The 25,258-nt window shown below is 49.4% G+C and overlaps 2 protein-coding genes across 4 annotated transcripts in view; one reads left to right on the forward strand and one right to left on the reverse strand.

Moving 5' to 3' along the window:
• Window positions 1-7,533, reverse strand: part of LOC119941985 (nodal modulator 3) — a 50,742-nt gene extending 43,209 nt beyond the window's left edge. The window contains exons 1-3 of one of the 2 annotated variants that reach the window (XM_038762586.1): window positions 7,519-7,533; window positions 2,201-2,290; window positions 650-695 (exon numbers count right to left, since the gene is read on the reverse strand). In XM_038762586.1, coding sequence (XP_038618514.1) covers window positions 650-695; window positions 2,201-2,221 — 67 coding nt within the window. In that variant the 5' untranslated portion in view covers window positions 2,222-2,290; window positions 7,519-7,533. Of the gene's footprint in view, window positions 1-649; window positions 696-2,200; window positions 2,291-4,509; window positions 4,694-7,518 lie in introns of those variants that run through there. The other variant, XM_038762585.1, reaches the window with a different exon arrangement.
• A 7,177-nt stretch (window positions 7,534-14,710) lies between these two features.
• Window positions 14,711-25,258, forward strand: part of ABCC6 (ATP binding cassette subfamily C member 6) — a 76,050-nt gene continuing 65,502 nt past the window's right edge. For both annotated transcript variants that reach the window (XM_038762866.1, XM_038762867.1), the window contains exons 1-4: window positions 14,711-14,789; window positions 20,286-20,462; window positions 21,029-21,154; window positions 21,796-21,933. In XM_038762866.1, coding sequence (XP_038618794.1) covers window positions 14,736-14,789; window positions 20,286-20,462; window positions 21,029-21,154; window positions 21,796-21,933 — 495 coding nt within the window. In that variant the 5' untranslated portion in view covers window positions 14,711-14,735. The remainder of the gene's footprint in view (window positions 14,790-20,285; window positions 20,463-21,028; window positions 21,155-21,795; window positions 21,934-25,258) is intronic.

Here is a 25,258-nt window from a genome sequence, read left to right on the forward strand (position 1 = left end):
CCATCCATTACCACGGATAACGGAACATGTTTTTAATAGTGCTGCTGTTTTCAGGAATGAATCAGGAGGCATGATTTCTTCCTGTCAACCCACCAGAAAATAAAACAACACACAAAAGAGGAGTAATCACATTACTATTATCACAGCCATCAGATAGTATTTAAACATTTCCGGGCTTGTAGAACTGCACTAATTATTCATGTCCTATGGGAGCTTATAATTTAAAACAACAGTGACTCAAACTTGTATAAAAAAGAAAAAATGCTCATGCACGTGCAACCGTACCAGGATAAAAGAGGCAATGGAAAGGAAAGCGCATAAGGTAATACTGACACTTTGTCCAAATTTTAGAAAGTGGTGGTTTATGTGTTTGGACATGTTTTTTTATAGTTCCCTAATTTATAGCAGAATTAGCAGACACAGTCCCTGCCCATAACAAGCTGAGAGTTTAGAGGGATGTCAATCAATCAATCAGTGGTCTTTACTGAGTCCTTTACTGTGTGAAGATCTGTGTACTGGGGGCTTGAGAAAGTACAACAGAGTTAGTAGACAAGACTTCTATGGAATGACTGATTATTTTACAAATATTCCACTTATCCCTTTTTCTTACGTACTATTTATTTAAAAGCCTTAAAGATGTTATACTTACCGAAACTCCACCCTAGGGGAGGCTCAATTTTAAGAATGAAATCCCCCTGAAACATTAAAGAGAATAAAGATCGGTGGCATTTCAATTGGATTTATTTTGTTTAATACTCTCATTAAATTCAGAAACTAAGGTGATCTTCAGAGGCCATATTAAAACCAAAGATCGGTGGCATTTCAATTGGATTTATTTTGTTTAATACTCTCATTAAATTCAGACAATAAGCTGATCTTCAGAGGCAATCTTAAAACCAAAGGCATTGCCAAAAATAAAGATAACGAATAAGTCAAGGCTCACTGACTAAACAGACATTTGTCAATTAAGGATGAAGAAGAAGCATTAGGATCCTGGGATATATACTTACCACATAATTGTTTCCATTATCTGAATTAATAAAGGCAACTCAAAGCTCACTATTTCATAAATAAATTAATAAGAAGAACATCAGGAGTGCCTTGATATTAAATAATGATTTTACCGACTATCCGAAGTTATCAGGATCTTTTGGGTTTGGTCGGTATCATTGTACCCTGGTTATAATTTGGAGAACATCAACTGATAATTGACACATGTCACATAAATCAGGAATAATGCTGGGACAACAGCTTTGACTAATGTACTCAGTTCTCGGTGCCTCACTGCGTGGGGGTGGCGGGGGAGAGAGATTCTGTAATAAGGTAGTGGTGGTCCTTGAAGAACCATGAATAATGGAAAAAAAAAATCACATTATAACCCTTACCCTTTGATCCATCCCCCCATCCTACCTCCTTCCCTTCCCCACAGCACCTGTATATATGTATATATGTTTGTACATATTTATTACGCTATTTATTTATTTTACTTGTACATATCTATTTATTTTATTTTGTTAGTATGCTTGGTTTTGTTCTCTGTCTCCCCCTTCTAGACTGTGAGCCCACTGTTGGGTAGGGACTGTCTCTCTATGTTGCCAACTTGTCCTTCCCAAGCGCTTAGTCCAGTGCTCTGCACACAGTAAGCGCTCAATAAATACGATTGACGATGATGATGATGATCAATGTCATGCGCTGAACTGTTTCTTCCAGCACTGAATCTACTTAGAGCAACTTAGGAATCACATTACATCCAGGCAGGCACACGTTGTGAGGAGTGTTTGTTCTCTGTCTCCCCCTTTTAGACTGTGAGCCCACTGTTGGGTAGGGACTGTCTCTATATGTTGCCAATTTGTACTTCCCAAGCGCTTAGTACAGTGCTCTGCACATAGTAAGCGCTCAATAAATACGATTGATGATTGATGATGAGTGTCCTCATTTTTCAATAGCTTTTTAACCAAACTGGGGGATAAAAAACGTGTACTGGCAGAACTATCCCATTTGGTATGGATCAACAAACACATCGAATACGATATTTATATTGTATTTACATATATTCTGCTGTCCTTCGTGTTTGAAGGGGATGGCCACTGATGGAGAGATTTCATCCCTAGATGGGTTGAGCTTGAAAAAAGTTTTTGGATAACTCACTCACCCCCGTCATAATTCCAAGCAGTAGGAACCACACGCTTTGGCCTCTTACCTTGTCATACAGGGGAATCATGAAGTAACCATTGTTCGGGGCACAGTCTGTTTGGTATTTCAGTGTTCCATGTTTAGTATACAGCTTAATCTACAAAGAAAAACAACATATATATGTATACTTATATATATAGAAGTATACATATATTATATATATATATATATATGTGTATACTTATATATATATAAGTAAAAACTATCCACTGTAATATTTGAGAATTAAAATGATAAACGATTGGAACAATCAATTGATCAACAGTATTTACTGAGTGCTTACCACTGTGCAGAGCACCGTACTAAGTGCTTGGGAAAGTACAATTTATTTATTTATTTTACTTGTACACATCGATTGTATTTATTTTATTTTGTTAATATGTTTGGTTTTGTTCTCTGTCTCCCCCTTCTAGACTGTGAGCCCGCTGTTGGGTAGGGACCGTCTCTAGATGTTGCCAACTTGGACTTCCCAAGCGCTTAGTCCAGTGCTCTGCACACAGTAGGTGCTCAATAAATACGATTGATTGATTGATACGATACCACAGAGATGGTAGGCACAGTCCCCGCCCACAAGGAGCCTAGAATGTAGTATTTTTCCAGATGAAAAAACTAAAAGTCTGACAAAATAAGAAAAAAAAAACCTTCAAAATAAACTTAATTTTAGAATTCATGTGAGACGGGAAAAAAATCTTTTAGTTTTACTGTACGGCACCTAGCTGAGAGCCAAGATCATTTTTCCCATACCACGCACACACACACACACATCACCCGACACACAGGCACATCAGCAGCGTGGCTCAGTGGAAAGAGCCCGGACTTTGGAGTCAGAGGTCATGGGTTCGAATCCCGGCTCCGCCAACTGTCAGCTGTGTGACTTTGGGCAAGTCACTTCACTTCTCTGAGCCTCAGTTCCCTCATCTGTCAAATGGGGATTAAGACTGTGAGCCCCCCCTTGGGACAACCTGATCACCTTGTTATGGGGAAGCAGCGTGGCTCAGTGGAAAGAGCCCGGGCTTTGGAGCCAGAGGTCAGGGGTTCAAATCCCGGCTCCACCAAATGTCTGCTGTGTGACCTTGGGCAAGTCACTTCACTTCTCTGAGCCTCCGTTACCTCATCTGTAAAATGGGGATGAAGACTTTGAGCCCCCTGTGGGACAACCTGATCACCTTGTAATCCCCCCAGTGCTTAGAACAGTGCTTTGCACATAGTAAGTGCTTAATAAATTCCATCATCATTATTATTATTATCACACACATCACCCTATACACACACATCACACTACACACAGACACATAACACTGCACACACACACATCACACAATCACTCTACCCGCACATCACTCTACACACACATCCCACAACACACACATACATCACACACACATCACCCTACACACACACACACAACACTGCACACACATACATCACACACATCACTCTAGGCACACACATCACTCTAGACACACACATCCCACATAATAATCACACACACATCCCACATCACCCTAGACACATAACACTGCACACACAGACATCACACACATCACTCTACACACACATCACTCTAGACATACACATCACTCTACACACACATCACACAAAATAATCACACACACACATTCCACAACACACACACATCCCACAACACACGCGTACATCACACACACACACATCACCCTACCCACACATACATCACACACATCACTCTACACACACATCACTCTAGACATACACATCACTCTACACACATCACACATAATAATCACACACACACATTCCACAACACACACACATCCCACAACACACGCGTACATCACACACACACACATCACCCTACCCACACATACATCACACACATCACTCTACACACACATCCCACAAGAATCACACACACATCACCATACACACACACATAACACTGCACACACATACATCACACACATCACTCTACACACACATCACTCTAGACACACACATCACACAAGAATCACACACACATCCCACAACACACACACACACACACATCACCCTACACACACAGATAACACTGCACACACATACATCACACACATCACTCTAGACACACACATCACTCTACACACACATCCCACACATACATCCCACACACATCCCACAACACACACACACACACACACACTAGTCCCCACACACAGTCACACCCATCCCCCCCCACCACCACCACGCCCGCCCGCCCGCCCTGACAGGGCCCGACGCATGCGCAGACGGCGTCCGGCCGGCCGGCCGTTCGGTCTGTCTGTCTGTGGGTCTGTCTGTCGGTGCGCGGGTCGCCCTGACCTCGATGAGGGAGTATCCGATGTCCACGTGTGACTTGACGAAGCCCCCGCAGCCCACCACGATGTCGTCCGAGCCCCCGGCCGCTCCTCCGACCAACAGGAGCGCGGACGCCACGGCGGACGCCAGGACGGCCACAGCCCTCACGGGACCCCTCCCCATGCCGACGCCCGACACCGCGCCTTCCACCTCCCGACGAGGACGGCACGGGCCCCGCGCCTGCGCACTGGGCACAGCCCGCGCGCATGTGCAAACTTTGACAATCGCACACCCCTTCTTGCGCTTGCGCACTAGGGACAGCCTCGCTCCCTCCCCCGCCCCCATAGACCCCGCGCGCATGTGCAAACTCTGACAATCGCGCCCCCCCCTCTTGCGCTTGCGCACTAGGGACCGCCTCGCTCCCTCCCCCGCCCCCATAGAACCCCGCGCGCATGTGCAAACTCTGACAATCGCGCCCCCACCCTCTTGCGCTTGCGCACGAGGGACCGCCTCGCTCCCTCCCCCGCCCCCATAGAACCCCGCGCGCGTGTGCAAACTGTGACAATCGCACCCCCCCTCTTGCGCTTGCGCACTAGGGGCCGCCTCGCTCCCTCCCCCGCCCCCATAGAACCCCGCGCGCATGTGCAAACTTTGACATTCGGCCCCACCCTCTTGCGCATGCGCACTGGGAACTGCCTCGCTCCCTCACTCGCCCCATAGAACCCCGCGCGCATGTGCAAACTTTGACAATCGCGCCCCCCCCCCCCTTGCGCTTGCGCACTAGGAACCGCCTCGCACACTCCCCGCCCCCATAGAACCCCACGCTCATGTGCAAACTTTAATCGAGCCCCCCTCTCGTGCGCTTGCGCACTAGGGACCGCCTCGCTCCCTCCCCCGCCCCCATAGAACCCCGCGCGCATGTGCAAACTTTGACAATAGCGCCCCCCCCCCTTGCGCTTGCGCACTAGCGATCGCCTCGCTCCCTCCCCCGCGCGCATGTGCAAACTTTGACTATCGCCCCCCACTCTTGCGCTTGCGCACTAGGGACCGCCTCGCTCCCGCCCCCGACACACCGAAGCCCGTGCGCATGTGCAAACCTGCACGCTCGCGCTGCCCTCTGCAGGCCAAAAGGACTCGCCGTTCCTCCTGCGGCGCATGCGCATCAGTGTGATCATTCATTCATTCATTCAATCGTATTTATTGAGCGCTTACTGTGTGCAGAGCACTGTACTAAGCGCTTGGGAAGTACAAGTTGGCAACCTAGAGAGACGGTCCCTACCCAACAGTGGGCTCACAGTCTAGAAGGGGGAGACAGAGAACAAAACAAAACGTATTAACAAAATAAAATAAATAGAATAAATATGTACAAATTAAATAAATAGAGTAATAAATACATACAAACATATATACATATATACAGGATGATGATAATAATGATAATAATGATCGCCATTCTAAGGGCTGGGGGGATACAAGGTGATCAATCAATCAATCACTCGTATTTATTGAGCACTTACTGTGTGCAGAGCACTGTACTAAGCGCTTGGGAAGTACAAGTAGGCGAGGTGATCAGGTTGGTGATCAGGTTGTCCCACGTGAGGCTCACAGTCTTCACCCCCATTTGACAGATGAGGTCACTGAGGCCCAGAGAAGTGAAGTGACGCGCCCAAAGTCACACAGCTGACAAGTGGCGGAGCCGGGATTTGAACCCACGACCTCTGACTCCCAAGCCCGGGCTCTTTCCACTGGGCCACGCTGCTTCTCTAAGGGACTATCTCGCATCCAACTTGTACTTCCCAAGCGCTTAGTACAGTGCTCTGCACACAGAAAGCGCTCAATAAATACAATTGAACGAATGAATTTACCAAGGCGAAATGCCAAGTGCAGGCCAACTAGGGTAAAAAGTTTGTTGTACTTAGGAACGGTGAGTAGGAGCCTGGAGTTCTGGATCTGTTCAGGATTTCCCCCCACCCCATTCATAAAGTCAGAAGACGTGGGTTCTAATTCCACCTTCTCCACTTTTCTGCTGCGGGACCTTGGACAAGTCACTTCACTTCTCTGGGCCTCAGTTCCCTCATCTGTAAAATGGGGATTAAGACTGCGAGCCCCATGTGGGACAGGGACTTGGTCTGACCCGAGCGCTTAGTACAGTGCTCTGCACACAGTGAGCGCTCATTCGTGAAGCGTTCCATATTTTTATAGCTATAATTATATTTGTTCTGACGATTTTGTTCTGTTGTCCGTCTCCCCCTTCTAGACTGTGAGCCCGCTGTTGGGTAGGGACCGTCTCTATATGTTACCGACTTGTACTTCCCAAGTGCTTAGTACAGTGCTCTGCAAACAGTAAGCGCTCAATAAATACGATTGAATGAATGAATGAATGAATGACGCCTGTCTACATGTTTTGTTTTGTTGTCTCTCTCCCCCTTCTCGCCTGTGAGCCTGTTGTTGTGAAGGGATCGTCTCTATATGTTGCTGACTTGTACTTCCCAAGCGCTTAGTACAGTGCTCTGCACACAGTAAGCACTCAGTAAATACGATTGAATGAATGAATGAATGAATGAATGAATGACGCCTGTCTACATGCTTTGTTTTGTTCTCTGTCTCCCCCTTCTAGACTGTGAGCCCACTGTTGGGTAGGGACCATCTCTATATGTTGCCGACTTGTACTTCCCAAGCGCTTAGTACAGTGCTCTGCACACAGTAAGCGCTCAATAAATACGACTGAATGAACAAATGAAGACAATTGAATGAATGAATGAATGAATGGCCTGATTACCTTTTATCTACCCAAGCTTAGAACAGTGCTTGACACATAGTAAGCACTTAATAAATAACACAGTTATTGTTATTATTATTCATTACTGAGGAAAGTCTCCAAATGGGCATGCAAAGAGAAGTTTTCACATGTTGTGTGAGCAATTTCTCCTTTCCGCAGAGGCCTGGACAAGAAGTCCGGGAGACGTTAGGTTTTATTTTAACCACAATTTACCGACGACGCGGGTAATTTTATTCATTGGAAGTGGTACTCACGATCGGTTAGGGAGAATCTTCCTCCGGAGCAAACTGTCAGGATGGGAAACCCAGCTGTCCCTAAGAGGACAGTCAGTCAAATTTATTGACGGCTTACTGTGTGCAGAGCGTTGTACTAAGCGCTTGGGAGAGTACAAGATAACAAAATAACAGACACATTGCCTGCCCACAGCGAGTCTACAGTTTTGGGGGGGGGAGACAGATGTTAGCTCATCTTTCTCGCCACCGATCTCACCTCCGACCTGCCTCTGGCCTGGAATGCCAGGAGGAGGGGGAGAGTAATTGTCCGATAGGACAGACTGGATAATCCCGTCCAAGAAAGTTCAGAGGTCATCTCACATCTTCCCCCGGCTCCAGACTCATTAACCAGTCCGGGAAGATAAGGCAGCAACTATTCAGTTTTCCGAAATCTCCAGGGAAGGCTGCCTGTTTGGCCTTTGGACTTTGAGCCCACTCTTTTAGACAGTGAACCCACTGTTGGGTAGGGACCGTCTCTATATGTTGCCAACTTGTACTTCCCAAGCGCTTAGTCCAGTGCTCCGCACACAGTAAGCGCTCAATAAATACGATTGATTGATTGATTGATGAGAGCGTCTCCCAAAAAGAATGTCTTTCGCAATGTTTGTTTGCTTTGAAGAATTCCTGCCGGGACAAATTCCCGGGACACAGACTTTCCCACCCCCTACTCTCACCCTATCTAACTCAAACAGGTTTCTGAGGCCCTGAGGGTGACCTCAGTGGATTCCACGAATCCCAGCTGTAGACACTTGCCTCCCTTCTGAATGAAGCGCTTAGTACAGTGCTCTGCACACAGTAAGCGCTCAATAAATACGATTGATTGATTGATTGACGGGGCACTCCGGCCTTAGCCCCATAGCTGCAGTGTTCCCCTCCCTTTCTCCGGATCACCTCCCTGACTCAAAGAGGGATCAATGGATCCACCATTCATTCATTCAATCGTATTTATTGAGCGCTTACTGTGTGCAGAGCACTGTACTAATCCACCAATCAGTTCATCAGTTGCGCACCTACTGAACTATAATAATAATAATAATAATAATAATAATGATGGCATTTATTAAGCGCTTACTATGTGCACTGTTCTAAGCGCTGAGGAGGTTACAAGGCGATCAGGTTGTCCCAGAGGGGGCTCACAGTCTTCATCCCCATTTTGCAGATGAGGTAACTGGGGCCCAGAGAAGCGAAGTGACTTGCCCAAAGTCACACAGCTGACAATTGGCGGAGCCGGGATTTGAACCCATGACCTCTGACTCCAAAGTTCGTGCTCTTTCCACTGAGCCACGCTGCTTCTCTCAATAAATACAATTGAATTGAATTGAATTCTCTAACTATGCTCTCGAGAGAATTTAATGAAATAAAAGATCTCATCCTGTCCCCAGGGAAATTACAATTTCCAGGGGAGGCGGATATATATGATTCTTATATACACCTAATAGCAGCAGTAGTAATCAATCAATTGTATTTATTGAGCGGTTACCGGGTGCTGAGCAGGGTTGGGAGACATGATCCCTGCTCACAAGGAGAAAGGCAAAATAAATCACAGGTAGAAGCAGTGTGGCTCAGTGGAAAGAGCCCGGGCTCTGGAGTCAGAGGTCACGGGTTCAGATCCCGGCTCCGCCAACTGTCAGCTGTGTGACTTTGGGCAAGTCACTTCGCTTCTCTGGGCCTCAGTTACCTCATCTGTAAAATGGGGATTAAGACTGTGAGCCCACCGTGGGACAACCTGATCACCTTGTAACCTCCCCAGAGCTTAGAACGGTGCTTTGCACATAGTAAGCGCTTAATAAATGCCGTTATTATTATTATTATGTGTACGTAAGTACTGTGGGGCCAAGGATTAACCAGTGCTTTAAGTGTTCAGATCCAAACGCAAGGAAAATTCAGAAGAGAGAGGGAGTAGGGGAGGAATTAGGGCATAGCCAGATGTGATTTTAATAAGGTTTTGAAGGTGGGGAGAGCGGTGGTTCGTCCTATATGAAACGGGAGGGAGATTCAAGTCATGAACGAGCAGTTGGTGGCAAGATAGACAAGACTTGGGTATAGTGTGTAAATTGACATTATACGAGTGAAACGATTGTGCTATATCGTAGTAGGAAACTAGCCAAATAAGATAGGCCGGGGCAAGATTTGAGTGTTTAAAAACCAGTAATGAGGAGTTTCTATTTGGCGCGGAGGTGGATAGGCAAGCACCAGGGCTTCTTGAGGAGTGGGGAAACGGGAACTCGACAGTTTTTTTTTTGCTTTTTGAAGAAAAATGATCCAAAACGTAAAGTTTGTTATAGCCTGGAGTGGGGAGAGACCAGAGGCTGGGAGGTCGGCCGGGAGGCCGAAACGGTAGTCGAGGCAATCAATCAATCAATCAATCAATCGTATTTATTGAGTGCTTACTGTGTGCAGAGCACTGTACTAAGTGCTTGGGAAGCACAAGCTGGCAACATATAGAGACAGTCCCTACCCAACAGTGGGCTCACAGTCTAGAAGGGGGAGACAGAGAACAAAACCAAACATACTAACAAAATAAAATAAATAGAATAGATAGGTACAAGTCAAATAAATAAATAAATAAATAGAGTAATAAATACGTACAAACATATATACATATATACAGGTGCTGTGGGGAAGGGAAGGAAGTAAGATGGGGGGATGGAGAGGGGGACGAGGGGGAGAGGAAGGAAGGGGCTCAGTGTGGGAAGGCCTCCTGGAGGAGGTGAGCTCTCAGTAGGGCCTTGAAGGGAGGAAGAGAGCGAGCTTGGCGGATGGGCAGAGGGATTGGGGGCATTCCAGGCCCGGGGGAGGACTCGGATCAGCCTAGTGGCAGTTCGGATGGAGAGGAAAGGGAGGATTTTAGCAACGTCTTGAAGGTAGACGTGACAGGATTTGATGACACTGAATACGTGGGTTGAGTGAGCGAGATGAGTCGAGGATAATGCCAAAGTGAGGAGTTTGCGAGACGGGGTGGACGGTGGTGACGACTTCAGTCATTCTACAATAGCAGGAATTATATTTGTTAAGTGTGTACTGTGTGTGGAGCACTGTACTACGCTTTGGAAAAGAGTTTACAAGGCTGAGGTTAGATCGGACCTGTCCCTGGGCGGAGTTCACAATCTACAAAAATGGGGAGTAGGGAGAGAGGCCTGGAGACGGACACGTTGCGAGCCAAGAAAATAGTGGGAACAGGGGGAAAGACCAAGGATAACATAGTAGAGTGAATGTTGCAGGATGAAATAGCAGAATAAGCCACTGAAAGTATAATCGAAGTGGTAAGGATGGGCACAAACAGGTGAATACTTTCCAGAAAGGGCGGAGAAGCCGGAGAGAAGGAGAGCTAGGCTCCGTGTAGGTCAGCTTCTCTTCCAGAACTGGATGGCAAGTCCCTCCTATCCTCGGGTGCATTCATTCATTCATTCGATCGTATTTATTGAGCGCTTACTGTGTGCAGAGCACTGTGCTAAGCGCTTGGGAAGTACAAGTCGGCAGCGTGTAGAGACGGTCCCTACCCAACAACGGGCTCACAGTCTAGAAGGGGGAGACAGACAAAACAAAACAAGTAGACAGGTGACAATACCATCAGAATAAATAGAATTATAGCTGTTTACACACATTAATATAATAGAGTAATAAATATGTATGACTATGCACAAGTGCTGTGGGGAAGGGGGTAGGGCCAGGGGGACGACGGAGAGGGGAGGAGGAGGAAAGGAAAAGGGGGGGTTCAATCTGGGAAGGACTTCTGGAGGAGGTGAGCTCTCAGTAGGGCTTTGAAGGGAGGAAGAGAGCTAGTTTGGCGGATGGGCAGAGGGAGGGCATTCCAGGCCAGGCCACATTCTCAACATGTCGAAGACTGAACTCCTTGTCTTCCCTCCCAAACCTTGCCCTCTCCCTGACTTGCCCATCTCTGTTGACGGCACTACCATCCTTCCCGTCTCACAGGCCCTCAACCTTGGTGTCATCCTTGACTCCGCTCTCTCATTCACCCCTCACATCCAAGCCGTGACCAAAACCTGCCGGTCTCAGCTCCGCAACATTGCCAAGATCCGCCCTTTCCTCTCCATCCCAACCGCTACCCTGCTCGTTCAAGCTCTCATCCTATCCCGTCTGGACTACTGCATCAGCCTTCTCTCTGATCTCCCATCCTCGTGTCTCTCTCCACTTCAATCCATACTTCATGCTGCTGCCCGGATTATCTTTGTCCAGAAACGCTCTGGGCATATCACTTCCCTCCTCAAAAATCTCCAGTGTCTGGCTGTCAACCTACGCCTCAAGCAAAACCTCCTCACTCTCAGCTTCAAGGCTGTCCATCCATCCCCTCGCCCCCTCCTACCTCCCCTCCCTTCTGTCCTTCTCCAGCCCAGCCCGCACCCTCCGCTCCTCCACCGCTGATCTCCTCATCGTGCCTCGTTCTCGCCTGTCCTGCCATTGACCCCCGGCCCACGTCATCCCCTGGGCCTGGAATGCCCTCCCTCTGCCCATCTGCCAAGCTAGCTCTCTTCCTCCCTTCAAGGCCCTGCTGAGAGCTCACCTCCTCCAGGAGGCCTTCCCAGACTGAGCCCCTTCCTTCCTCTCCCCTTCATCCCCCTCTCCATCCCCCATCTTACCTCCCTCCCTTCCCCACAGCACCTGTATATATGTATATATGTTTGTACATATTTTTTTACTCTATTTAATTTATTTGTACATATCTATTCTATTTATTTTATTTTGTTAGTATGTTTGGTTTTGTTCTCTGTCTCCCCCTTTTGGACTGTGAGCCCACTGTTGGGTAGGGACTGTCTCTATATGTTGCCAATTTGTACTTCCCAAGCGCTTAGTACAGTGCTCTGCACATAGTAAGCGCTCAATAAATACGATTGATGATGATGATGATGAGGTAGGACAACGGCGGGACAGGCAAGGTGCAATCTCGTCCGTGTCCCCGCGGCACCCCAAACCCGCCGCTCGACCCTCAGAAATGTAAAGAGCAGAGAGTTTGTCCCCCTGGATCTGCCTTTGCCCCTGTTTCTTCCCACCCATTGATTTTAGTCAGGTTCCTGCTTTCCTAGAAGTTCAGTCCAGGCGCCTCCCTCTCCCAGGGCTGAGGGCCAGGGGTCAACAGTCCCTGAGCATGTCCCATCTATAATAATAATAATGGCATTTATTAAGCGCTTACTATATGAAAAGCACTGTTCTAAGCGCTGGGGAGGTTACAAGGTGATCACGTTGTCCCACGGGAGGCTCACGGTCTTAATCCCCATATAATAATGATGGCATTTATTAAGCGCTTACTATATGCAAAGCACTGTTCTAAGCACTGGGGAGGTTACAAGGTGATCAGGTTGTCCCACGGGGGGCTCACAGTCTTAACCCCCATTTTACAGATGAGGTAACTGAGGTCCAGAGGAGTGAAGTGACTTGCCCATAGTCACACAGCGGACAGTCGGCAGAGCCGGGATTTGAACCCATGACCTCTGACTCCAAAGCCCGGGCTCTTTCCACCGAGCCACGCTGCTTCTCTAAGGGTCCTATGAGTGAGGACCCATTGGGGCCGGCCAATTCCCCCCTAAAACCCAGGAGCTGGTGAGAGATCCCTGACCCCGGCCCGTGCCCGTTGACCACAGTGTGGGCCATGGGGCTCAAGGGTGCAAGGGGCATCAGGGATTTCAAGGGCACAGAGGGCTCGCGGGATTCAAGGTCACCCAGGGCGCAGAGGGCACAGAGTGTTCAGGGGTGCAGACGGCGCACAGGGCGCAGAGGGCACAGAGGGATCAGGTGTGCAAGGGGTACAGAGGGTTCAGGTGCATATGGGGGGTGGAGGGCATAGAGGGCTCAGAGGTGCAGAGGGCACAGAGGGGTCAGGGGCACACAGGCACACAGGCCGCAGAGGGCACAGAGGGCTCAGAGGCACAGCGGGTGCAGAGGATTCAGGGGTGCACAGGGCGCAGAGGGCTCAGGGGCACATGGGCCATAGAGGGCACAGAGGATTCAGGGATGCAGAGGGCTCAGGGAAGCACGGGGCGCAGAGGGCTTGGGGGGGGCACAGAGGATTCAGGGGTGCAGTAGGGCACAGAGGGTTCAGGTGAGCACGTTGTGCTGAGGGCACAGGGGGTTCAGGGGCGCATGGGGCACAGAGGGCACAGAGGATTCCGGAGTTCAGAGGGCTCAGGGGTGCAGAGGGCACAGAGGGCTCAGGGGCACACGGGGCACAGGGGATTCAGGGGCACAGAGGGCTCAGGGGTACAGAGGGCTCAGGGGCACACGAGGCACAGAGGATTCAGGGGCACAGAGGGCTCAGGGATGCAGAGGGCTCACGGGTGCAGAAGGCACAGAGGGCACAGAGGATTTAGGGGCGCAGAGGGCTCAGGGGTGCAGAGGGCACAGAGGGTTCAGGGGCACATGGGGCACAGAGAGCACAGGATTCAGGGGCACACGGGGCACAGAGGGCACAGAGGATTCAGGGGTACAGAGGGCACAGAGGATTCAGGGGCACAGGGGGCTCAGGGGTGCAGAGGGCACAGGGTTCAGGGGCACATGGGGCACAGAGAGCACAGAGGACTCAGGGGCGCAGAGGGCTCAGGGGTGCAGAGGGTGCAGAGGGCAGAGAGAATTCCGGGGCGCAGAGGGCTCAGGGTTGCAGAAGGCACAGAAGGCACAGAGGGTTCAGGGGCGCAGAGGGCTCAGGGATGCTGAGGGCACAGAGGATTCATGGGTACAGAGGGCACAGGGGATTCAGGGGTACGGAGGGCACAGAGGATTCAGGGGCGCAGAGGGCACAGAGGATTCAGGGGCGCAGAGGGCTCACGGGTGCAGAGGGCACAGAGGGTTCAGGGGCGCATGGGGCACAGAGGGCACAGAGGATTCAGGCGCACTTGGGGCACAGAGAGCACGGAGGATTCAGGGGTACAGAAGGCACAGAGGACTCAGGGGCACAGAGGGCACAGAGGATTCAGGGGTGCAGCCGGCTCAGGGGTGCGGAGGGCACAGAGGGCTCAGGGGCACAGGGGGCACAGAGAGCACAGAGAGCACAGAGGGCTCAGGGGCGCAGCAGGAGGGGGTCGGGGCTCCTCTGTGGCCCGGTGGCCCCGTGCCCCCGCCGGACCTTGCCCCGAGAATGCCCGGGGGGGGGGACGGGGGAAGGGGCGGGGAGAGGCGGGCCGGGAGCCCCGGCCCCCCGGCCCCCCGGGCCCGGGCAGGGCACAGCGGGCCCCCGGCCGAGCCCCGCCATGGGCGCGGCGGGCTCTGGCTGCGGCCCCTGCCAGCCCTGCGCCCACGGCCCGGTGAGTCCCCCCCCTCCCGCACCCGGGGACCCCGCCAAGGCGGGACCCCCCCCCCCACCCCACCAGGGGACGGGACGGGCCCCCCGGGGACGGGACCCTCGGGGACGGGACCCCCGGGGGAACACTCTGCTCGCACCCCGGGGACGACGGAGAGGGGGGCAGCCGGGCTCCACAGCCGTCCCCAACCCCCAGCTCCAAATCTCCCTCCTCCCCAGCCCCTACACCCAAATCTCCCTCCTCCCCAGCCCCTACACCCAAATCTCCCTCCCCCTCCCCAGCCCCCAGCCCCAAACCTCCCTGCTCCCCAGCCCACACACCCAATCTCCCTTCTCCCCAGCCCCAAATCTCCCTGCTCCCCAGCCCACACACCCCATCTCCCTTCTCCCCGGCCCCAAATCTCCCTCCTCCCCAGCCCACATACCCAACCATCTTCCTTCTCCCCAACCCCAGCCCCAAATCTCCCTCCTCCCCAGCCCCTAGACCCAAATCTCCCTCCTCCCCAGCCCCTAGACCCAAATCTCCCTCCTCCTCAACCCCCAGCCCCAAACCTCCTTCCTCCCCAGCCCACACACCCAATCTCCCTTCTCCCCAGCCCCAAATCTCCCTGCTCCCCAGCCCACACACCCAATCTCCCTTCTCCCCAATCCCGAAATCTCCCTCCTCCCCAACCCCGAGCCCCAAACCTCCTTCCTCCCCAGCCCACACACCCAATCTCCCTTCTCCCCAGCCCCAAATCTCCCTCCTCCCCAACCCCCAAACAAAATCTCCCTCCTCCCCAACCCCCAGACCAAATCTCCTTTCTCCCCAACCCCAAATCTCCCTCCTCCCCAACCCCCAGACCAAATCTCCCTCCTCCCCAACCCCCAGACCAAATCTCCCTTCTCCCCAACCCCAAACCTCCCTTATCCCCAACCCCCAGCCCCAAATTTCCCTCCTCAGCCCACACACCCAATCTCTCTTCTCCCCAACCCCAAACCTCCCTCCTCCCCAACCCCCAGAACCAAACCTCCCTCCTCCCCAACTCTCAGACCCAAATCTCCCTCCTCCCCAACTCTCAGACCCAAATCTCCCTCCTCCCCAACTCCCTGACCCCAAACGTCCTTCCTCCCCAACCCCCAAACCTCCCTCCTCCCCAACCCCCAGACCCAAATCTCCCTCCTCCCCAACTCCCTGACCCCAAACGTCCCTCCTTCCCAACCCCCTGACCCTAACCTCCTTCCCCCACTTCCCTCTCCCAACCCCCCAGACCCAAACCTCCCTCCTCTCAACTTTCTAACCCCAAACCTCTTCTCCCCAACCCCCAGACCCAAACTTCCCTCCTCCCCAACCCCCAGACCCAAAGCTCCCTCCTTCCCAACCCCAAATCTCCTTCCTCCCCAACTCGCTGACCTCAAACCTCCCTCCTCCCCAATCCCCAGACCCAGATAATAATAAATAGTAATGATGGCATTTATTAAGCACTTACTATGTGCAAAGGACTATTCTAAGCGCTGAGCACTGTTCTAAGTGCTGAATCTCTCTCCTCCCAAATCTCCTTCCTCCCCAACTCGCTGACCCCAAACCTCCTCTGCCAACCTCCCTGATCCAAATGTCCCTCTCCCAATCCCCAGACCCCAAACTCCCACCCTACAACTTCCTAAGCCAAAACTACTTCTCCCCAACCCCCAGACCCAAACCTCCCTCTTCCTCTACTCCCTGGCCTACCAGTATCCAGTAGGGCTCGAGGTACTACGAAGTGGGGGTTGCTTTGGAGCTCCAGAGAGCCGAGAGAAAGATAAATTGTAAAGAATTTACAGACCACAGTGTTTTTCCTTCAGCAGATCTCTCCTCCACATCACCTATTTCACTGAGCTCTATGAAATTCTAATTTGAAGGGACACAAATGTATTTGTATTTTATTTGAATAAAAGAATTTTCATATGACCACATCATAAACTGGAAGGTCTATGGCTAGGAAATTTTCAAGTTGGGCTCTCATACTTTTATTTGCCCAGTTCCCCAGTAAGAGGAGTAGAATGGGTTCAAATTCCGGCTCCACCGCTTGTCAGCTGTGTGACTTTGGGCAAGTCACTTCACTTCTCTGTGCCTCAGTGACCTCATCTGTAAAATGGGGATGAAGACTGTGAGCCCCACGTGGGGCAACCTGATCCCCTCGTATCCTCCCCAGCGCTTAGAACAGTGCTTTGCACATAGTAAGCGCTTAACAAATGCCATCGTTATTATTATTATTAAATAGAAATGGGTGGTTGAGATATAGGTTCATTCATTCAGTCATATTTGTTGAGCGTTTTACTGTGTGCAGAGCACTGTACTAAGTGCTAGGGAGGTACAAGTCGGCAGCATTTAGAGACGGGCCCTACCCAACAACGGGCTCACAGTCTAGGAGGGGGAGACAGACAACAAAACAAAACACGTAGACAGGTGTCAAAACCATCAGAATTAATAGAATTACAGGGAACCCAATGGCAAGTTTAGAGAACATTGTTCCAAGATAGTAAAGGTGTTTATTGAGCACCCAATGAAGTACACTGTATATTTACAAAGAGGGTCGTGAATAGACAATAAATTGCTCAGACAATACATTTTACATATATATATATATATATATATATATATGTACCAGGCATCGTATGTATATATACCTGTAGCTATACATATATCTATATATATGTAAGTGCCGAGGGAAGGTGTAAGCATAGTTCCAATTAAGACTGTGGACTGTGAGCCCTATGTGGGACATGGACATTGCCCAACCTGGCGATCTCATATCAATCAGTCAATCAATCAATCGTATTTATTGAGCGCTTACTGTGTGCAGAGCACTGTACTAAGCACTTGGGAAGTACAAGTTGGCAACATATAGAGACAGTCCCTACCCAACAGTGGGCTCCCAGGACTTAGCACAGTGCTTGGTACATAATGAACACCTCACTGAAATCATTAAAATAAATAGTAATGGCATTTGTGAAGTGCTTACGATGCACCGAGCACTGGGGTAGATACAGTACAGTCAGATAATAATAATAATAATGATGGCATTTATTAAGCGCTTACTGTGTGCAAAGCACTGTTCTAAGCGCTGGGGAGGTGACAAGGTGATCAGGTTGTCCCACATGGGGCTCACAATCTACATCCCCATTTTACAGATGAGGTAACTGAGGCACAGAGAAGTGAAGTGACTCGCCCAAAGTCACACAACTGACAATTGGCGGAACCGGGATTTGAACCCACGACCTCCAAAGCCCGGGCTCTTTCCACTGAGGCACGCTGCTTCCCTTCCATCAGATCAGATGCCAGCCCCTATCCACATGGGGCTCACAGACTAAAGGGAGAGTGAATGGGTTCTTAATCCCCATTTTACCGAGGGGGAACCTGAGGCCCAGAGAGGTTAAGTACCTTGTCCAGGGTCACTCAGCAGACAAGTGGAGGAGCTGGGACTGGAACGCAGCTCTCCTGATTCCCAATTCTGTGCTCTTTCCACCAGGCTGTAAATGCTAAAAGTGCCTGATGGATGGATATGTCTTAGGGGTTTTGAGAGGTAATCGGGGAAGGCTTATCGGAGGAGGTGGGATTTTAGGAGGGCTTTGAACATGGAGAGATCTGTGGTTTGTTGGATTAGGGTGGTGAGGGGAGTTCCAAGACCGGAGGAACAACGTGAATCAATCGTATTTATTGAGCGCTTACTGTGTGCAGAGCACTGTACTAAGCACTTGGGCTGTACAAGTTTGCAACATATAGAGATGGTCCCTACCCAACAGCGGGCTCACAGTCTAGAAGGGGGAGACAGACAACAAAACAAAGCATATAAACCAAATAAAATACATAGAATAAATGTGGACAAGTAAAATAGAGTAATAAGTAGGTACAATGATGTCGGAGAGTTGAGAGCAAGGTTCAGCTAATGGGGAGGAATGAAGAGAGCAAGCCGGGAAACCCGGTGAAGGAGACTGATAATATGAGATGGGAAAAGTTTGGGCGGAAAGACTTGAGGCCAAGCCTGAGGAGTTTGGGCTTGATGGGAGAGAAATGGGAAGCAAGAAGTGGGGAATGGCGAAGGGAGAAGGAGATGATAGTAATGATGATGACGGTATTTAATAATAATAATAATAATGGCATTTATTAAGCACTTATTCATTCATTCAATCGTATTTATTGAGCGCTTACTGTGTGCAGAGCACTGTACTAAGCACTTGGGAAGTCCAAGTTGGCAACAGATAGAGACGGTCCCTGCCCAACAGTGGGCTCACAGTCTAGAAGGGGGAGACAGAGAACAAAACAAAACATATTAACAAAGTAAAATAATTAGAATAAATATGTACAAATAAAATGAATAGAGTAATAAATACATACAAACATAAACAGGTGTTGTGGGGAGGGGCAGGAGGTAAGGCGAGGAGGGTGGGGAGGGGGAGGAAGGGGAGAGGAAGGAGGGCTTATTATGTGCCAAACACTGTTCTAAGCGCTGGGGAGGTTACAAGGTGATCAGGTTGTCCCACGGGGGGCTCACATTAATCCCCATTTTACAGCTGAGGGAACTGAGGCCCAGAGAAGTGAAGTGACTTGCCCAAAGTCACACAGCTGACAATTGGCGGAGCCGGGATTTGAACCCATGAGCTCTGACTCCAAAGCCCGGGCTCTTTCCACTGAGCCACGCTGCTTCTCTAAGGGTCCTATGACCCATTGGGGCTTCCGGTTCCCCCGTAAAATAATAATAATAATGATAATGGTATTTGTTAAGCGCTCACAATCTAAGGGGGAGGGAAAAACCTGAGGAGGAGAGAGGGGAGATGAGGAGACTTGGGGAGTTCACTCTGAGGGCATCCAAGAGAAGCAGCATGGCCTATTGGAAAGGTTAAAGGCCTGGGATTCAGAGGACCTGCATTTTAATCCCAGCTCCGCCGTTGTCTTTTGTGTGCAGACTTGGGCAAGTCACTGCTTTGTGCCTCAGTTACCTCATCTGTAAAATGGGGATCAGGTCTGTGTGTCTCCTTATCGTTATATTGTTCTCTCCCAAGCTTAGTACAGTGCTTTGCACACAGTAAGCACTCAGCAAATATGGTTGAATGAATGAACCATCCTTGGAGAAATAGAAAACGTATCTCAGCCTTTAGTAGTAGTAGTAGTGGTTATAGTAGTAATAGGAATCTATAATTCTATTTATCTATTTTGATGTTATTGTCTACTTGTTCGGTTTTGTTGCCTGTTTCCCCCTCCTAGACTGTGAGCCTGCTGTTGGGTAGGGATTGTCTCATTTCTAGATTGTACTCTCCCAAGCACTTAGTACAGTGCTCTGCACGCAGTAAGCGCCCGACAAATATGATTGTAACCTCCTTATGGGTAGGGAATGTGTCTGCAAATTCTGTGGGACAATGGACTGTGTCCAAAGTGATTAGCTCGTATCTACCCCAGCGCTTAGCATAGAGTCCGGCATAGTAAGCACTTAACAAATACCTTTAAAAAAAAAAAGGATCTCTTTCTGTGCTCTCGTTGACTCAGGGCTGGAACCAGACGAGGCCTCCAGAAAACCTGAGGTTCGCCCCATGTTTTCAGCATGCAATCTTGGCCTGGATCCCGTGTGTCTACCTGTGGGTCTTTGGCCCCTTCTACTTTGTGTACATCCACCGGCACAGCAGGGGATACATCCGGATGTCTCGTCTCTTCAAAGTTAAAATGGTAATTCCCACCAGGGCCCGCTTTTGCTGCTACTTCATTCATTCACTCATTCAATTGCCTTTATTGAGCGCTTACTGTGTGCAGAGCACTGGACTAAGCACTGGGGAAGTCCGAGTTGGCAACAGATAGAGACGGTCCCTACCCAACAGTGGGCTCACAGTCTAGAAGGGGGAGGCAGACAACAAGACCAAACATATTAACAAAATAAAATCAATAGAATAAATATGTACAAATAAAATAGAGTAATAAATACGTACAAACATATATACATATATAGCTAGTCTTCCGTTAGCATCGTTTTTCTACTCTTTATGATAATATTGTCCCTATCATTCCACTTTCTCCCATCCAGACCACCAATCCCTCCCTCCTATACTGTCCTCCCTTCCCCAGTCTTCAATTCCCAGGTCCGCCCTCCATCCCCTCTGGAATCAACCGCATTTGCGACGATCGTACTCATCTTTTTTGCACCAAGGAAATAGTCACCATGCGCTGGAGAAGTCTCCTTTCAGGGCTCCCACTGGCCTTGATATTCCAAGTCAAAGCGTATTTTTTACCTTTCGCAGGTACTGGGCTTCGCCTTGATATCGCTCTGCTTTTTAAACCTCTGCTTCACCCTTTGGAAAATAAAACAAGGCACCCCGCAAGCCCTGGAATTCCTCGTTAACCCCGCCTTGTCGCTCATCACAATGGTAACGCCTGAAGTTTGGATTGATATATTCATTCATTCATTCAATCGTATTTACTGAGCGCTTACTGTGTGCAGAGCGCTGTACTAAGCACTTGGGAAGTACAAGTCGGCAACATAGAGAGACGGTCCCTGCCCAACAGTGGGCTCACAGTCTAGAAGTCTATATTTATTCAGTCGTATTTATTGAGCGCTTACTGTGTGCAGAGCACCGTACTAAGCGCTTGGGAAGTACAAATCGGCAACATATAGAGACGGTCCCTACCCAACAATGGTCTCACGGTCTAGGAGGGGGAGACAGACAACAAAACAAAACACGGAGATGGGTGTCACAATCGTCAGAACAAATCGAATTAAAGCTAGAGGCACATCACTATCAAAATAAATAGAATAGTAAATATGTACCGGTAAAATAAGTGGAGTAATAAATCTGTACAAGTATATATACAAGCGCTGTGGGGAGGGCAAGGAGGTAGGGTGGAGGGGATGGGGAGGAGGAGAGGAAAAGGGGGGCTCAGTCCGGGGGGAGTGATTGTCTGCCCAGCAAGGGTTGGGGGAAGCCGAGACGGAAGCCAGTTTTCTTATAACGATGAAAATGTTCGTGTTTTCTTCTGGTGCCTCTCCCTGCTTGTCTTCTTTTTCCAGAGCCTCACAGTGTACCTGATTCATTTTGAAAGACTGAAGGGTGTCCAGTCTTCGGGCGTCTTGTTCGTTTACTGGTTGCTCTCGTTTCTGGTCACACTGGTCACGCTAAGTGCGACGGTTCAGCATGCCTTGCAAGGAGTAAGGGTGGTATAACTGGGCCCAGGGAGTCGGGGGTGGGATAGGGCGGGGAGGGGAAGCAGGCCCGGAGGAAGGCTGGGAAGGCTGCCAGGCAAAAGGGAACCTGGATCCAAGGGATTTGCTACCATCCAATCAATTAATCAATCAGTGGCATTCACTGAGCGCTTGCTACGTCTACAGCACGGTACTAAGCGCTTGGAAAGTACAATTTGGCAACAGATAGAGACAATCCCTACCCAACAGCGGGCTCACAGTCTAGAAGGGGGAGACAGACAACAAAACCAAGCAAGTAGATGGGCATCAATAGCCTCAAAATAGATAAAGAGAATTATAGATTACTATTACTACTACTACAACCGCCACCGCAACTACTACTACTGAAGGCTGAGATACGTTTTCTGTTTCTCCAAGGATGGTTCATTCATTCAGTCATATTTGCTGAGCGCTTACTGTACTGCACAACAGAATTTGCAGGCACACTCCCGACAATACAATCGCATTTATCGAGCACTTACTGCGTGCAAAGCACTGTACTGAGTGCTTGGGAAAGTATAATCTAGAAATGAGCTTATATTCTAGGCACCCCTCTCTCCTCTCTCCCGGAACCCCACACCAAAGTCCTGACCCGCAGTTCTTTTTTTTTTAAATCCCGAAAAGCGACATCACTATCTTTTAAGGTACCACCTTCTCTCCTGTTTTCCCCTACCCTGCGGAAATTGGGAAAGCTTGGGAGCCAGGCCTGCTCTGTAAGTGGAGCAGCAAGGCGTCCCCCTCCATGAAGCTCCTGATCATCTCCCTGTGATGCAGCCCCATCCTCTCGAGGAGATGGGGCGGACCCAGCCCTGATTATTCCCCAGCTGTCCCGAGGAGGAGGAGGAGGAGGAGGAGGAAGACAGGGCGGGAGCGTAGGTGAACGTGCTCTGCATCCCCCCCTCTACACCGTAAGCTCGTTGTGGGCAGGGAATGTGTCTCTTTATCATTATATTGTTCTCTCCCAAGCTTAGTACAGTCCTTTGCACACAGTAAGCGCTCAGCAAATACGGTTGAATGAATGAGCCATCCTTGGAGAAATAGAAAACATATCTCAGCCTTTAGTAGTAGTAGTAGTGGTGGTGGTGGTTGTAGTAGTAGTAATAATAATAATAATAATAATAATAATGGCATTTATTAAGCGCTTACTATGTGCAAAGCACTGTTCTAGGCGCTGTGGAGGTTACAAGGTGATGAGGTTGTCCCACAGGGGCTCATAGTCTTAATCCCCATTTAACAGATGAGGTAACTGAGGCACAGAGCTGTTCTAAGCGCTGCGGAGGTTACAAGGTGATGAGGTTGTCCCACAGGGGCTCACAGTCTTAATCCCCATTTTACAGTTGAGGGAACTGAGGCACAGAGCTGTTCTAGGCGCTGTGGAGGTTACACGGTGATGAGGTTGTCCCATGGGGGCTCACAGTCTTAATCCCCATTTTACAGATGAGGGAACTTGAGGCCCAGAGAAGTGAAGTGACTTGCCCAAAGTCACACAGTTGACAATTGGCGGAGCCGGGATTTGAACCCTTGACCTCTGATTCCAAAGCCCGGGCTAGTAGTAATCTATAATTCTATTTATCTATTTTGATGTTATTGATGCCTGTCTACTAGTTTGGTTTTGTTGCCTGTCTCCCCCTCCTAGACCGTGAGCCCGCTGTTGGGTAGGGATTGTCTCTATTTGTTGAATTGTACTTTCCAAGCGCTTAGTACAGTGCTCTGCACGCAGTATGTGCTCAATCAATCAATCAATTGTATTTATTGAGCATTTACTGTGTGCAGAGCACTGTACTAAGCGCTTGGGAAGTACAAGTTGGCGATATATAGAGGCAGTCCCTACCCAACAGTGGGCTCAATAAATACGATTGAATGAAAGAATGAATAATATTTACTATGTGCTCACTGTGTGCCGAGCACTATACTAAGCCCTGGAAAAAAAATCAGGGATGGGGATTAAATCCGACCCCTGTCCCTCGTGGGGCTCGCAACCTAAAAGTTTAAATGGGGAGACAGACACAACAGAAGTAATGAAACATTAAAACACAGCACAGACAAATAGAGAAGCAGCGTGGCTTAGTGGAAAGAGCCCGGGCTTGGGAGTCACGGGATGTGGGTTCTAATCCCGGCTCCGCCACCTGTCTGCTGTGTGACCTTGGGCAAGCCACTTAACTTCTCTGTGCCTCAGTTACCTCATCTGTAAAATGGAGACTAAGACTGTGAGCCCCCCCGTGGGATCACCTGATTACTCTGTATCTACCCCAGCGCTTAGAACAGTGCTTGGAACATAGTAAGCGCTTAACAAATGACAAAATTATTATTAATTATTCTTATTAATGAGGAGTGTTCCACGGTGCTTTTCTCAATGGCGATTGAAGAGCCCGAGCAGCTTTTATTCCCAGTCCGGCACGCAGCGATCTCGCATGGAGCGGGGATCCTTGGTGGTGGGAGGGAAAGCGGCGTTTGCCTCCAGCCACGGGAGAGTCCGAGGGCACATCAATCAATCAATCAATCAATCGTATTTATTGAGCGTTTACTGAGTGCAGAGCACTGTACTAAGCGCTTGGCACTGTACTAAGGTTCACGTGGGAGCAGCTGTTATCCCCAGTGAGCACAGATCATGCAGGCAGTGAGCATCCTTGATCAGAGGGCCAACCGAGAGAGCCACCTTGTTTCAGTCCCTTTCCTGAAGGAGGATTTGGAATTCTGAAGAACATCACAATCCAAATTCAGCAAGTAATAGTAATAATAATAATAATGATAGCACTTATTAAGCACTTACTCTGTGCAAAGCGCTGTTCTAAGTGCTGGGGAGGTTACAAGGTGGTCAGGTTGTCCCACGGGGGGCTCACAGTCTTCATCCCCATTTTACAGATGAGGCAACTGAAGCGCTCGAACCACGTCAGAAACTTCCTTCCAGCCTGGCTCAAAGGGATAAAACAATAATAATAATAATGATGGTATCTGTTCAGGAACCGGACTAGGCGCTAAGTGGACACAAGCAAATCAAATTGGACACAGTCCCTGTTCCGCTGGGGGGGTTCACAATTTCAATGCAGGACAGAGGACAGATACCGAATCCCCCAAAGTCACACAGCTGACAAGTGGCGGAGCCGGGATTTGAACCCATGACCTCCGACTCCCAAGGCCGGGCTCTTTCCACTGAGCCACGCTGCTTCTATAAATAAACAGTCCCTTAATAATAATTTTGGTATTTGTTAAGCGCTTAACTCTGTGCAAAGTGACTGTTTATAGACGAGGAAACTGAGGCACCGATTTGACTTAAAACATCCTGTTTTTTACC

Source organism: Tachyglossus aculeatus, chromosome 21 (genome assembly GCF_015852505.1).
Source record: "Tachyglossus aculeatus isolate mTacAcu1 chromosome 21, mTacAcu1.pri, whole genome shotgun sequence".
NCBI classification, from domain to species: Eukaryota; Metazoa; Chordata; class Mammalia; order Monotremata; family Tachyglossidae; genus Tachyglossus; species Tachyglossus aculeatus.